Source organism: Lutjanus erythropterus, chromosome 3 (assembly GCF_056507025.1).
Source record: "Lutjanus erythropterus isolate fLutEry1 chromosome 3, fLutEry1.hap2, whole genome shotgun sequence".
Lineage (NCBI taxonomy): Eukaryota > Metazoa > Chordata > Actinopteri > Lutjaniformes > Lutjanidae > Lutjanus > Lutjanus erythropterus.
Genome location: NC_139319.1, coordinates 712,938 through 727,664, shown reverse-complemented (window position 1 = coordinate 727,664; position 14,727 = coordinate 712,938). Strand labels below are relative to the sequence as shown.

The window sequence follows — 14,727 nt, the reverse complement described above, 5'->3', positions numbered from 1 at the left end:
AATACAAGTAAGTATATAAGAGTTCTTAACGTACTTGAACACACATACGGTCTGTGGTTCGGCTCATGAACCTCCTGATGTGGTTGTTTTGGTGATTCTGTGATCTGGACATCAGCTTCTTGGCAGCAGTGAGTTAAGAACTGTAGGTTTTAGTTATCAGTCTGTGTAACCAGTAAACCGACCCGGCAGGTATGTGACAGGTGTGAAGTCGTGGAAGGTGACAGAGACTGATGGTGTCCCTCGAGTGTCCTCTGCCTGTCTCGTCTTGGCCTGGCACGACTCAGTGAGGAAACTGTCAGCGTGACTCGCTGCCGTTGTTCCCGCTGAGCTGTGAGCTGGTGGATCAATGTCCGCTGAGCCCACGCTCATCACTACCCACAGAAACATACACTGCAGACTCACCATCAGGTTCTTCAGAATGTTCCTCCTAGAACCCTGTGAGAAATAAGGACATGACTGAACTGAGCTCACTTCTCTGGATACTGATGAGCACCAGCAAGTTGAAGACTGAATGATTTCTGTCTTAATGTGTTTGGTTTATTGGATATATGAATATTTAACATACTGTTGGACACAAATGTTTCTATTTGTATGTGCCAATATAAAAATATATATAAATATAAATTACCTGTGGATTTTAATGATAGGTGTGTGTGTGAATGTTGTGTATGCATGGGTGCAGAGAGAAAATATTAACCTGTAGAGTTCAACGATGGGTGTGTGTAATTTGTTTAGATGTGTGTAACTAAACGACTTGGCAAACCAAACCAGACGCTGGTGCAGCAGGTGACCCGACTCTCTGCGGGACTGAGACGGATGAGAAACAAGACAGACTCCCACGTGACATCACAACTGGTGAGTCACTTTGTAAGTTAATGTGAAAGTGAACAGTGGCGCCGATGGACGGTTAGCAAACATGCATCAGCTATTTAACGCTAGCTTGCTACAAACATGATTAGATTGACCTTCGCTGAATGTTTTCCAGATATGAGTGTTTGTTTGCTATATTTCTTCACAGAGCACTGCTTTGCCCTGACAGTAAAATAATTTCATCTTCCTTTGCACAGAGGAATGACGGCAGCTTCTTGGTCTTCTCGCTGCTCTTTTTTCAGCTTTTATCTGTAGTATGTTTCCAGATGTACTGTATTGGTGCCATAATTTAAACAACTGTACAATATACGATCAGTAATTGAGAGCAACCATTTATATCAGCACTGCACTGATCAAACAGATCCCGCCATGTGTACATCTAGAGCTTTTATTTTGAAAGGTTAGAGTGGGCTGCGATTATAAGACATACACACTGTACACTTTTCACTTTAACAGATAAATGGATATATGGACAGATGTATGGCTACATATGGGTAGTTGTGCAGGATAATTGTGTACATGTTGTAAATACACACATGGTGTGTTGCATTAAACTACAAGGAGGAAAAATATAAATAATATTACATCATAAATGGATAAATTGTACAGAGAAATAGATCTGGATTGAAAGAGAGAGAAATACAAGCAGCAAAAATATTAATACAGTATTCTGCACAAAATTATTGAATGTCAGAGATGTGTCAGTGGTGAATTAATGTCAGTGATATATTAGTTTAAGTGGAGCACCACTGACACTGACATACCACTGACATTAATACACCACTGTCAGTGACGTACGAGTGTCAGTGAGTGTCAGTGATGTGTGAGTGTCAGTGATGTATGTGTGTCAGTGAGTGTCAGTGGTGTATGAGTGTCAGTGAGTGTCAGTGATGTATGTGTGTCAGTGAGTGTCAGTGATGTATGAGTGTCAGTGATGTATGAGTGTCAGTGAGTGTCAGTGGTGTATGAGTGTCAGTGATGTATGAGTGTCAGCGAGTGTCAGTGGTGTATGAGTGTCAGTGAGTGTCAGTGATGTATGAGTGTCAGTGAGTGTCAGTGAGTGTCAGTGATGTATGAGTGTCAGTGAGTGTCAGTGATGTATGTGTGTCAGTGAGTGTCAGTGAGTGTCAGTGATGTATGAGTGTCAGTGAGTGTCAGTGGTGTATGAGTGTCAGTGAGTTTCAGTGAGTGTCAGTGAGTGTCAGTGATGTATGAGTGTCAGTGAGTGTCAGTGAGTGTCAGTGGTGTATGAGTGTCAGTGAGTGTCAGTGATGTATGTGTGTCAGTGAGTGTCAGTGGTGTATGAGTGTCAGTGAGTGTCAGTGATGTATGTGTGTCAGTGAGTGTCAGTGATGTATGTGTGTCAGTGAGTGTCAGTGAGTGTCAGTGATGTATGAGTGTCAGTGAGTGTCAGTGGTGTATGTGTGTCAGTGAGTGTCAGTGATGTATGTGTGTCAGTGAGTGTCAGTGAGTGTCAGTGGTGTATGAGTGTCAGTGAGTTTCAGTGAGTGTCAGTGAGTGTCAGTGATGTATGAGTGTCAGTGAGTGTCAGTGATGTATGAGTGTCAGTGAGTGTCAGTGATGTATGAGTGTCAGTGAGTGTCAGTGAGTGTCAGTGATGTATGAGTGTCAGTGAGTGTCAGTGAGTGTCAGTGAGTTTCAGTGAGTGTAAGTGATGTATGAGTGTCAGTGAGTGTCAGTGATGTATTAGTGTCAGTGAGTGTCAGTGGTGATGATTTCATTGGCTGCTGCTCTGACCTTTCAGGTGCATATTGTTTATTATGGTGCCTTCAGGTGCAGCCTCCAAAGAGAGGAAAAAACAGAACCACCAGCAGCAGCAGTTTTTATTAATAGCAATAGAGCTCAATGATTAATTAATTATTGACTAGGTGTCAATTATTAAATAAAATTGTCAACTAATTTGATAATCAATTAATTGGTTTGAGTAAATTTTTAAGAAAAAAATTCTCTGATTTCAGTTTCTTCAATGTGAATATCTTCTGCTTTCTTTACTCCTCTCTGACAGTAAACTGAATATCTTTGACATCTAGGAACTTTGGAAAACACTGACTGACATTTTTCACCATTTTCAATACTTTATAGACCAAAGAAATAATCAATTAATGGAGAAAACATTTGCCTAATTAATCGACAATGAAAATAATTGCAGCCCTACTCAAACAGTTTACTGTGTAGTTTGTGGAGCCGTGATGAAAAGTCAGGATTATGATGATGAATATCATATTAAACAAAAGAAAAATACTCCTGCGACTATATATAATCACTATGTTTTTTTCTACATGCATATTGATGAATTCATAATTTACATTTTGATGTCACTTTATTTTTCTACATTGTGATATTAGTACCTTTACTGCAGTAAACAATGTATTTGTTCCTCGACTGCTCAGACGTCTCAGACCAACAGATGATCATCAGTCACTACCTGATCACATTCCTGATCAACGATCACAGAGATGTCTGATGTGTTTGAACGTCACTCTGACGTCAGACAGGCAGATCAGATCAGAGATGACACTGCTGATAAACCGCATACACACAGACACACACGTAAAGTGTGACCTGTCACTGTGATTAAAGCCGCTGCATGTTCAGCAAAACACAAACACTCACACACACTATTTATACAAGACAATAAAACCATGTTTACAGGTTTTAACCATCACTTACACACTAAACATGAAGACTTTTCTAATTATTCCTTAAACAAAAACACCAACTCATTTCCTGCTTTGCACTTTATTTGCACTTGTGCAACAGACTTCTTATAAAACACGACACACCTGTTTCTGACAGTTTTAAACTTGACTCAGGAATGAAACATCCTGCAGTCAAACACACCTGAGAGTGGCAAACTTTGAGAGAGAGAGAGAGAGAGAGAGAGAGAGAGAGAGAGAGAGAGAGAGAGAGAGAGGAGGAGGAGGAGGAGGAGACAGAGGACGAGAATAAGAACAAACATGTTGAATACCAGACAATAGATGGAGACACATTTGTGATGACAGTCGGGCCGCTGTGGTGGACTGTGTCATCCAGACATTAAAGACTAGAGAACAGGCATGTGTTCCACTTCCTTCAGCAGACTGTGGAATCAGCAGGTATGCAGGTAATGTGGCTGCATCAGAATCCGACCACACAAGCCTCCTGTGTGAATCATTACTGAGGGGCGGGTCCTAACCGTTGGGCTCGACACTGCAGTGTCACTGCCGCCTGTTACCACATCTTTCCACCTGAGGGGCGGGGCAGGTTATTCAGTCAAGACACTTAGTTTATTGTGTCACATACTTTATGTCATTCACCAAATTACATCACAACGCAGTTTTTATGATTGTTTAAAAAACTAAAATGAAGAATAACACAGTTAGTGAAACCGACACTGAGCCCAGATCTGCACAAATCTAAACACACAATTTATACAAAACACTAAACACACTTTTCTAGATTAGACACAGAAATCTAACATGACATCACTTCTTTGTTCTTTCAAATCACTGCCTTTCAAAATAAAACACAATTCAAACAGTTCCACTGATTGAATTATTTTCAGAAATGTGTTAATAACCCTGCATTTTGTAATATTAAAAACAACGTACCTGACAAACAGAAGAGAGAAACAGAGTCGGACTGAAGTCAGTGACGACAGTCTGCAGCACAGATCAACTGAAAGAAGAGAAAATGTCGGTCAGTAGACTGAAAGAATAAGAAAACACGTCTAAAAAAGATGAACGTGGGTAACTACATTCCTAATTGTAGGAAAAACTGTTGAATGAGGCTTCGTCTGTGAACAGATGTTTAGATCCTGGGAGTTTGATGAGCTGTCATTCATTACTTCCAACTCTGCTCACTACTTTCAGATCAGTTCAGTATAAATCAGTGAATTAATGGGAGAATGAAAACCACATTTAACCAGTGAGAGTCATTTTCAGTTAAGTCCAAAATAAATAAATCTTCTTTGAAACTCTTCAGAGTTCAACATAAAAACAACTTTTCAGGTCTTCAGCAATAAACAGCAAAAACAGCTCAGTTTGTTCTGAGATGACCTTCGTCACTGAAACACCATCAAGTTAAGATCTGTGGGAAAGTTTTAGTGGTTCAGTAAATCATCTCCTCACCAAAGTTCAAACTCTCTCTGGACACGTTTCTGTTGTTTAGTTCAGGACAACAGAATGTTTGATCATTCTGTCATTTTCTTTTTATCCATGAAGCTCTTAATAATTTACTTTGATTATCTCTAACACGAAGAACTGAGAACTAAGTTTGTGAATATTAAGAGAAACTTTTAACTCATTGCCCCAAAGACAAATGTTCAGCAGCATTAAGACAAACAGCACAGAGTTTGAACCAAACATGAAATCAATGGTGGTTAAGAACAGAAAATAAAAGTATATAAGAGAAGCTACGATTTTTAACTATTGAAGTAAATTCAAAAGTCAAGCAACATACAGAAATTCAAGCCAATAGTTAAATGATAGTGAGTAAAGTAAAGTTGCAGCAAATATGTTTCTAGTATCGTGTGAAAGTTTTAGACAGGTGTGAAGTTGAGCCATGAGCGAAAAACACAAACCTGATGTGTTGAACAGATACAAAATGATACTAAGATCCCAAGTTAACTTCCTGTGCAAACAGTTATGAAAAATAATTCAGAATAAAGGATCCTATTTAAAGAGTTTTTTTAATATTATTTTGTGGCTTTTGCTTCTATTGAACAGGACAGGTGAAGGTAGACAGACAAAAATAAAACAGCATAAATAATAATTTATATATTCATTCTTAAAACTAGAAACATCTGGTGGGCCGAATCAAGCATCATGGTGAACCAGCTTTGGTCCGGGCACCCCAGTTTGGGCAGCCTTGATCTAAATAAAGACTAACAGGCTCTAGATGATTCTGTTTTTGACTGGTGTTTTTTTCAACCTCAAAGTTCAAGTAACTTATTTAAAATGAGCGTTAATAACAAGCTGATGAAAACAGAGTCAGGTGAACTCAGTATTTTTAATTAAACTTGATGTCAGTATTTACAAACTATCTGAGTCTTCTGTTGAGATCATTTACTTTTCTTCTTAGAAAAACTTGAATCTTTGAGTTTTAGAAATAAAAAGTAGTTAAAATATGATTCAGTAAACTCATTAAAGTGAATAAGTGTTAATAATTTAATTTTTAATAATTTTCAACTGCCAACCATTTTATTGTCAAACACCTAACTGATGACAAATCAGGTTCACAGCTCGCTGGAAACAACTTTTTAAATTCTGGATTTTTTTGGATTAAAGTTTATTGAAGTTTTAGAAGATGATAGGTTGGCAAAACTTGTCTTAAAACTCAAAAAGTTACTGAAGACATTTTTTTTTCATATGGACAAACTCAAACCAATCATTATTGTCTGGATTTTTGATCAATAATCATCAGTAATATGGACATAACGACTGAGACAAATAGATTGATATATTGTTCAGACCCACTGTGCAGCGGTGCCTACATGTACCAGGATGCATTGCAGGTGAGCCTCTGACACCCATGTTGCTGCGTGTCATCACCTTTTGACTTTGTTGGTCAGAACTTTGTGTCAGGTGACAAAAAACTCATCTAGTGCCCCCTGGTGGCCACCCAGAGGAGGAGACTAGAAAAACCCTGTAGTTCTTCACATTAATAACATCACTGTGACATCACTGTGACATCACAGGATGCTGGAGGAACAGCAGCACTGAGGAACTTACTGCATGAAAAGTGCAGAATTTTCCTTTTAACAACCGTTCAGACTGATCGACTGCTGACTGACACACGACATCTTGTTTATTTTCTCATCAATTTTTACTGAAAATGTTTTAAATTCATATCAGGAATTTAGAATCAAAAAAACCTCAACACAAGCTGTTAGAAAACAGGGCTGGATGTAACTAATTACAAACTACAATTGTTACAATAACTACAATCAATTTCAATGAATCCGTCGATCATGTTTATGAATAATGGATTAGAAAAAAAAACACATATATAATATATATACATGTATGTAAGACAATTACTAAAAACAACAGTTTAGATAAAACAAAAGTCTTACTTACTAGAATACTAGTTATATAATTGGTCGTTGTCTTCCTCCATGACCGGAGCAGCAGTACATCAGTCTACCTGTCCTACCTGGTGTACCTGTCCTCTCTGTGGTGCTGTACTGCCCCCTGCTGGTCACAAGCAGATTTTATTTTTTTTTCTCTCTGCGCCTGTAGTCGCAGTATTACGGTAGGCCATTTGCGCTGCGGCTCTTTTACCGTACCAGTGTGGACATGGCAGCGGTCAAACAGCAGCTCGTCACCCCTCCGTGAGTCTTCTTCTCTGGTTTTTAATCTGTTGTCCTGCAGACTGTCGGTTAGCCTGTCCGTTAGCCTGTCGGTTAGCCTGCTGCTAACCACCTCTGTGTGCTAACACAGCGGAGCAGAGTAACGGTTACCTTTGATTGTGTGAACACGCCGTACCGGAAAAGGCTTCAGAAAAACTGTGAGATTAAAAGCGAGCGGCGGACAGATCCAGCTGCTGATAGTCAATCTGATCGATCTGATCGATCTGCAATGATATTCACACGGTTTAATATCATGAGTGTGTGTCAGTCTGCTGTGTTCACTGTGTACAGCCTCACTGAGCAGCAGGCTCCTCACTGTGTGTGTGTGTGTCAGTGTGTGTGTGTGTCAGTGTGTGTGTGTGTCTGTGTGTGTGTGTGTCTGTGTGTGTATCAGGTTACTGTGGTGAGAAGTGAACAAGTCCAGACGAGTCACTAAGAATCCTCATCATCTTCACTCAGTTTGCTCATTTAAAGTTCAGCGATGGAGAAAAGTTTGAACCTGAACAAACCTGATTACAAAAGTCTGACTCATAATTTTAAAACCTTCCAGAATGATCAGTGACGTGTGACTCATCAATAAAAAGTGAATCCAATCATCTGCAGAAGGTTTCAGTGTTTTCATACCTTCATATGTTCCTGAGGTTCCTCCAGCGTGTGAAGTACACGACTGTATTACTGCAAAAAAAAACAACACAGAGAAACATCAGCAGTGAGCCGTTGGTAGTTGTAGTCATATTAAATGTGATCTGTTGTTGGTAGTTGTAGTCATATTAAACGTGATCTGTTGGTAGTTGTAGTCATATTAAACGTGATCTGTTGTTGGTAGTTGTAGTCATATTAAACGTGATCTGTTGGTAGTTGTAGTCATATTAAACGTGATCTGTTGTTGGTAGTTGTAGTCATATTTAACATGATCTGTTGGTAGTTGTAGTCATATTAAACGTGATCTGTTGGTAGTTGTAGTCATATTAAACGTGATCTGTTGTTGGTAGTTGTAGTCATATTAAACGTGATCTGTTGGTAGTTGTAGTCATATTAAATGTGATCTGTTGGTAGTTGTAGTCATATTAAACGTGATCTGTTGTTGGTAGTTGTAGTCATATTAAACGTGATCTGTTGGTAGTTGTAGTCATATTAAACGTGATCTGTTGTTGGTAGTTGTAGTCATATTAAACGTGATCTGTTGGTAGATTCTCAATAAAACACCATAATAATCTAGTCTGGTATAATCTGACATCAGCAGTATTTGATTTGTACTAGAAGTCAAAGAGCACCATTATTCTCAATTTATAATCATGTGAGTCACATCAACCTCCTGAAGCATCAAGTGGTGCAACCATCATTCAGTGTTAATATTGTAAAAGAAGATTATGTGACAGGAAATGACATCACAGAGAGGAACACCAGACGACCCAAACTGCTGCGAGCCACAGATAGGATGCTGAGGACGTCATCTTGGACTTTTAGAAACACTGATTGATATTTTTCACCGTTTTTTTTTTTTTAACATTTTAAAACAAACAACTATCAATCAATTAATCAAGAAAATAATCGACTATGAAAATAATGTTTAGTTGCAGCTCTGCAGTGAACATAGAACTCAACAATGTCTTGACCTCATTTTAACTGTGACTCAGAACCAACAGGATGCTAAATGAACTTTTTTGTCCACTTGCCAAATGTTGAGTGAATGTTTTTCTGTTTTATCGGCCACTCAGCTGCTCACCTCTGTGGTCTTTTGGCCGGTGACTGAAGCAGCAGCTGGCTGGAGGCTGAGGACACATGATAGAAATCTACAGACCTGGTGGGACAGACAGGCCGTACTTTTACCTGAGATATGATTTGCAAAGATGATAAACCATGATAATTATATATATTGTGCTCCTGTGGCTTTTATGTTTCCTACAGATAAAGGGACAGTTCATGTTTTTCCGCTGAGCTGTAAGTGTTAACACTGTCTAGAGATGCACCGATCCACTTTTCTTCAGTTCTGATCTGATGCCGATATCTGAATTTGGATATTTGTGATACTATACTGATACCAGAGCCTGTTGTTATTATTGTTCTTCTTATTATTATTATCAGATTTATGTGAGACTACATGAGGCTGCAGCTGAACTTCAGTCTGGAAAGCTTGTTCAGTTTGTGTAAAATAACTTGTGTTATGGTGTCATCCAACTTTTGTGGGGCGCTGTAGGATTCTGGCTCATGACATTCACATGTGCAACTGAGAGATGGCTCGCATTTGCATAATTTCCCATGGTGCATTGCTGAATGTTTAAATTTGCAGTTTTGTGTTCTAAAATGCCAATGCTTCTTTTTGTTAGTGTTTATGATGTGTTTGTTCAGAACATGGTGGTAATTGTCATTTCTGTGCTGCATGACTGCAGTGGCTGGTCTGTTAGCTCTGAGCGAGCTGTGAATTCAGTCTGATGTTAAAGGTGAAGATGACTCTGCTGTTTGATGCTAATCACTTAAGAAATTCTGCATAGCATGACTTTGTAATTAGATATTAACACATGGGGCTGTAGAATTTAGATTAATGTTATTCCAATATCTGATGAGCAAGAAACGTCAATATCAGCCCCAGATCCTGATACTGGATGGCATCAGTCTGGTCTCTTGTGCTGTTTATCTGTGAGTTGCAGAGTTTCGGAGATGTCGGCCTTCTCTCCAGTATAATAGAACTAGATGACACTCAGCTTGTGGAGCTCAAAGTTGAAAAAATACATTTGAAAAAACTCAACACCAATGTCTCTTTCCAGAAATCATGACCTGATCCACAGACTTCGTTGTGAGCAGTTTCATGTAGGAACTGTGTCTTTCTATTAAACTACATCTGCCCAACCGAATCACTGCACAGAGGGAGGCGTGCATCTACTCATGGACCAGAGGCTCATACTCATGAAAGCGCAGGATGGAAACATTAATGGCGTCCTTGGCTGAGTTGTAACTTTAGCACCACTGTGCGGGCCAACATGGTGATTTGGTCGGATAATGATGTTTGGATAATGTGGAGTAACCAGGTTATGATTTCTGTGCTGTTGAGTTCTTCAAATGATTTCTTTGGTTCTTTGAACACCTCAAGCTGAGTGCCGTTTAGTTCCATTGTAGTGAAGAGAAGTCAGACATCTCTGTCTGCAAAACTCAGCAACTAACACCAAAACTATCTAGATGTATGAATTTCACTACAATTAAGAAGAAAAATATGTAGTTTACATTTTGGTGTTGCAACAATAACTGAGTAAAAAAATTTTAAAACTTTTCTTGTCTCTTTCTCCAGGCGGCCGAGCTGAAACTCTCACCTCTCTGTTTACAAGAAGAAGACGTGCCGACACCTGACTCATTTTCCACAGCTATCAGATGACAGTAGCAGACTCATCAGGTTTCACTGCTGTGGGTTGTCTGAAGCAAAGTGCATGCTGGGACATTGTAAATGTTGGCCTGAACCCTCCTGAGCAGAGTTCATTTAGTCACAGTGTGGTTCCAGCCGGCTGATTCACCAATGCCTCGATGGAAAGCATTCTTCAGTCAGCACTTGCGATGGTCCAGCACTGTCACCCAAGCCCTCGTCCTGTCCGTCATCACGTTTTGCGTCGTTCTCCCTCTGTGCTGCCATCGGCTGCTTTACTCGTACTTCTTCATCAGGTCCATGTACCTGGACGCCATGAGTGAGGAGGTCTTGCGGGAAAGCCTCCACCGAGGCCAGGACGCTCTGCACTTCTGGCAAAGCGCTCCCACCACAGCGGCGGTGTCATCCAGATTCAGTGACATCGCCCAGCATCCTGAGCTGCTGGTTACCGTAGTGACGGCCAGGCGGAACGAGGGGCGGGACTTCCACTACCTGCTCCAGGTGATGCGGCAGCTGAGCAGCATTCTGGGAGGCTGTGGGGAGCGGCGGTGTGCAGAGGTCTTGGTCTGTGATGTGGAAAGCAGTCCCCAAGGAAACCAGGACGCCAGCCTGCTGGAGGCCCACTTCAAGGTGATCAGGCGTTCCCCTCGGGAGCAGCAGAGGAACAGGGAACGAATCAATACCTTCGAGAGGGAGAAGAGGGATTATGTCTTTTGTCTCCGCAAGGGATGGGAGCTGGTGAAACCCAAAAACATGATTGTCCTGGAGGACGATGCTTTGCCGACGCAGGATTTTTTCAGAGTCGTCAAGGACCTGCTGTCACGCCGGTTTGTCCTCCAGACTCTTTACATTAAGCTGTATCACCCTGAAAGGCTACAGCGCTACTGGAACCCTGAGCCTTATCGCATCCTGGAGTGGGTGGGACTCGGGCTGGTCGGAGCCACGGCCCTCCTCCTCACCTTTCCTTACTGGAACCCCTGCTCTTTCTCCTTCACGCTGTCGGCCGGCCACCTTCTGTTCCTCACTCTTTATTTCATGGCGGCCGCGGAGCTGCTGGGGCGCCACTACCTCCTGGAGGTGCGGAGACTTTCCCCGCAGCTCTACGCCGTCTCCCCGGCCACAGAGTGCTGCACCCCGGCCATGCTGTTCCCTGGCAATGCTTCGCTCAGGGTGGCAGAGTATCTGGACGGCTCGTTCTGTGTCAAAGGGAATGCCAAAGACATGGTCCTGTATCAGATTGCGAGGACAATCCCTGGAGAAAGGTCTCACAGCGTGGAACCCAACCTCATCACCCATATCGGGGCCTATTCCTCAGTAAGGGCCAACCCATCCCGGCCCAAACTCCTCTGAAAGGCAGGAGGCAGGACGAAGTGGAGGACTGAAACTCACTAAAATAATGCTGGATTTAATCAAGTCGCTGTTCACTTGGGTGTATTTTTCTTTTCTGCCATGTCACCTTCTGGACTCCTCAGGCATTTGTAGACTTTGCTCAGTGAGTTTTGGTTTGATTTGCAGGTGAAAAGTTGTCCCTGATCTGTTTGGTTGAAAAGTATTCTTACGTACATGGGAGGTGTTTTCGCTGCATTTTCAATCATCACAGACAGTAAATAAAGATGGACGCCAGATCTGCTCTTCCACTAACTGTGCAAATGCGTCCAAAATATCCCTGATACGAGCGCTGCCATCTTGTTCTGGTGACATAATTTGGGGCCAGAGTCTGTACAATAGTGATCGGGGTTGGAACTGTGGTATTGAGGTCCCGCCCACCCAGCCAGCTGACCCAGTGGTGAGCAGAGCTCAGCTGTCAATCATGACACAAAACCCCCTTTCTATATCATTAAATAACTAATTAAAACCAAACTGATGAGAAAAATGAAGACTTGAACAAACATAAGAACTTTATGTTTATGACCTATACTGCAGCCAGCCACCAGGAGGTGTTCTTTACTTTTGGGAAGTTGTCATGTTGTCCATCTTTATTTACAGTGACTGGTCTGACAGAACAGATTTGCCCTTATTTTAATAGATGTAGCCATCTTGACACACTGAATGGCTACAGCATTACCACCTGCACATTACCACGACACAAAGTCTATTTTTTCTGTTCTATGCACATGAGCACAGTGACGAGATGCATTTCCACCGCAGTAACTTTCCTCAGGGACTAGGAACCTGTGGAGGAACTCAATGTGTTTCCACTGCAGGGACCGGGGTCGAAATTAAGTTCTGGGGACATGATTTTACCCCCCAGAACGTCCTGCTTGTGGCTAGCGTTTTGTTTGATTTGTGATTTGTTGAGTACTCACAACCATTTTTAAAAATCTGCAGCTGCAAACCGGTTAGGACTTTTGTTTATTGTACTTTGACACATCAATATGGAATCATAGAAGAAAGTGACAGATCCATGGTTCCATTTGTGAAGTGTTTGTAAATCAACAGCAGCTGGACTTGATTATCCTCCATGCTTACTGCTGTTGCAGTGTTGCATAAATAATGATGCCAGGTGGCAAAAAGTAACTAAATTGTATAATTCTGTGTACTTGTATTACATTACTTTAATATTGTGATACTTGGATTAGTTTGCTGATTACATTTTTAACAGATAGTAAGTGTTTCAGAATTCATTGGTGAAGTAACCCTCCCACCTCTGTTAATTTGCCTGATCTCCACGTTCTTTCGGCTGCAGTGGAAACAGACAAATATGGGCTGAAGGAACCTTTTAGTTGCTTGGATAATAATTTGTGAGACTAAAAGTTCTGGGTACTACAGGTGGAAATGCAGCTATAGTGACCTACGCTCAGTGCTGTCCCTGAATGCCTCTCGTGTAGACACAGACAAACTGCTGCTGCTAACATGACATGGGTTTACTTTTGTCTCAACAGCATTTCAAAGACTTCATATCAGGTTTACGAAAAGACCTGACTGAATTCACTCGCTGTGAAACTGTTTTATATAACCTCCAGATGACAAAAAGTGACTTTTCATCCAATTTTAATGTGATGTTGGGCAGAACGTGGACATCTTTTCACCAGCAAATCATATAAACTAGTCTCACAGAGCTGCGTGTTCAGTTTGGGACCAGACGTCATGTCATCACTGCTGGAAAACTTCTCTAATAATCACTTCTGCTGACGTTCAGGTTTGCTGTTCAGATTTCACTGCTGGATTAATTCTACTGCCTGCGATCATGAAACTGTTTAAAAAGAATCCGATGCTGTCAGTATCCACTATGATCGTCATCCACCTGGAAACTCAATGTGTTTCATGGATGATGAAAATGGTGAGATCGTTTAAGGATTTGTTCACTGTTTGTAGCCCCAGACCTTATTAAAACTTTTGTTTGAATTTCCTCTTCACAGCTGATCTGTGGTGGAGTACAGAGCAGGACTTTCAGAGAACATATCAGCCAGTGGCTTTAAATGAGAAGAGGGTGTTTTCTGCTGTGTGCAAAGAGGGAGGTGTGTTACTGTTGGAGCTTAAAGGGACCATTCAGTTTATTTGAAGTGTGGTTCTATGAGGTTCTTCTCCACAGTCAGTGTGTTACCTGCAGTAGACGGAGGTCAGTTTGGAGAAGCAGCAGGAGTTACTGGTGTAGGAAGCTAATCTGTGTCCTGCTGTGGACAGAGTCAGCAGCAACATGTATTTTAAACACATTAAAAATCAGTATTGTTTTGAGTGTACTCTATATTTAGAATATTTTCACCTCTTTACCTTTCTGTCAGACAGACTTTTCTGACAGGAAACCACTGTTATATAAGACAAATGTCACTCTCTACAAACCAACCAAACTCCATTGATAAAATCAGTAATTTTAGCTCACAGAACACAGGAGCTGTTGGTCTGCTGCCGCTTCATCTGTTAGTGTGTGGTGTGATTGGTGTTTTTAAAAGATAGTTGTAATTCACAGAAGTCACACAAAAACACAAACTAACTAACCAATTGAGGCAGCAGCAGACCAACAGCTCCTGAGTTCTGTGAGCTAAAATTACTGATTTTATCAATGGAGTTTGGTTGGTTTGCAGAGAGTGATATTTGTCTTAAGTAACTGTGGTTACCTCTCAGAAAAGTCTGTCTGACAGAAAGGTAAAGTGGTGAAAATATTCTAAATATAGCGTTCACTTAAACTGATATAGTCTATAGTCTAGTGTCCATA

The 14,727-nt window shown here is 41.0% G+C and overlaps 1 protein-coding gene across 1 annotated transcript; it reads left to right on the top strand.

Moving 5' to 3' along the window:
• Positions 1-6,977: 6,977 nt before the first annotated feature.
• Positions 6,978-13,984, top strand: pgap4 (post-GPI attachment to proteins GalNAc transferase 4). The gene is made up of 2 exons (XM_084714576.1): positions 6,978-7,204; positions 10,506-13,984. Exon 2 carries the CDS (start codon positions 10,728-10,730, stop codon positions 11,922-11,924), a length of 1,197 nt encoding a protein of 398 aa, XP_084570702.1. The 5' UTR covers positions 6,978-7,204; positions 10,506-10,727; the 3' UTR covers positions 11,925-13,984.
• The last annotated feature ends 743 nt before the right edge of the window (positions 13,985-14,727 follow it).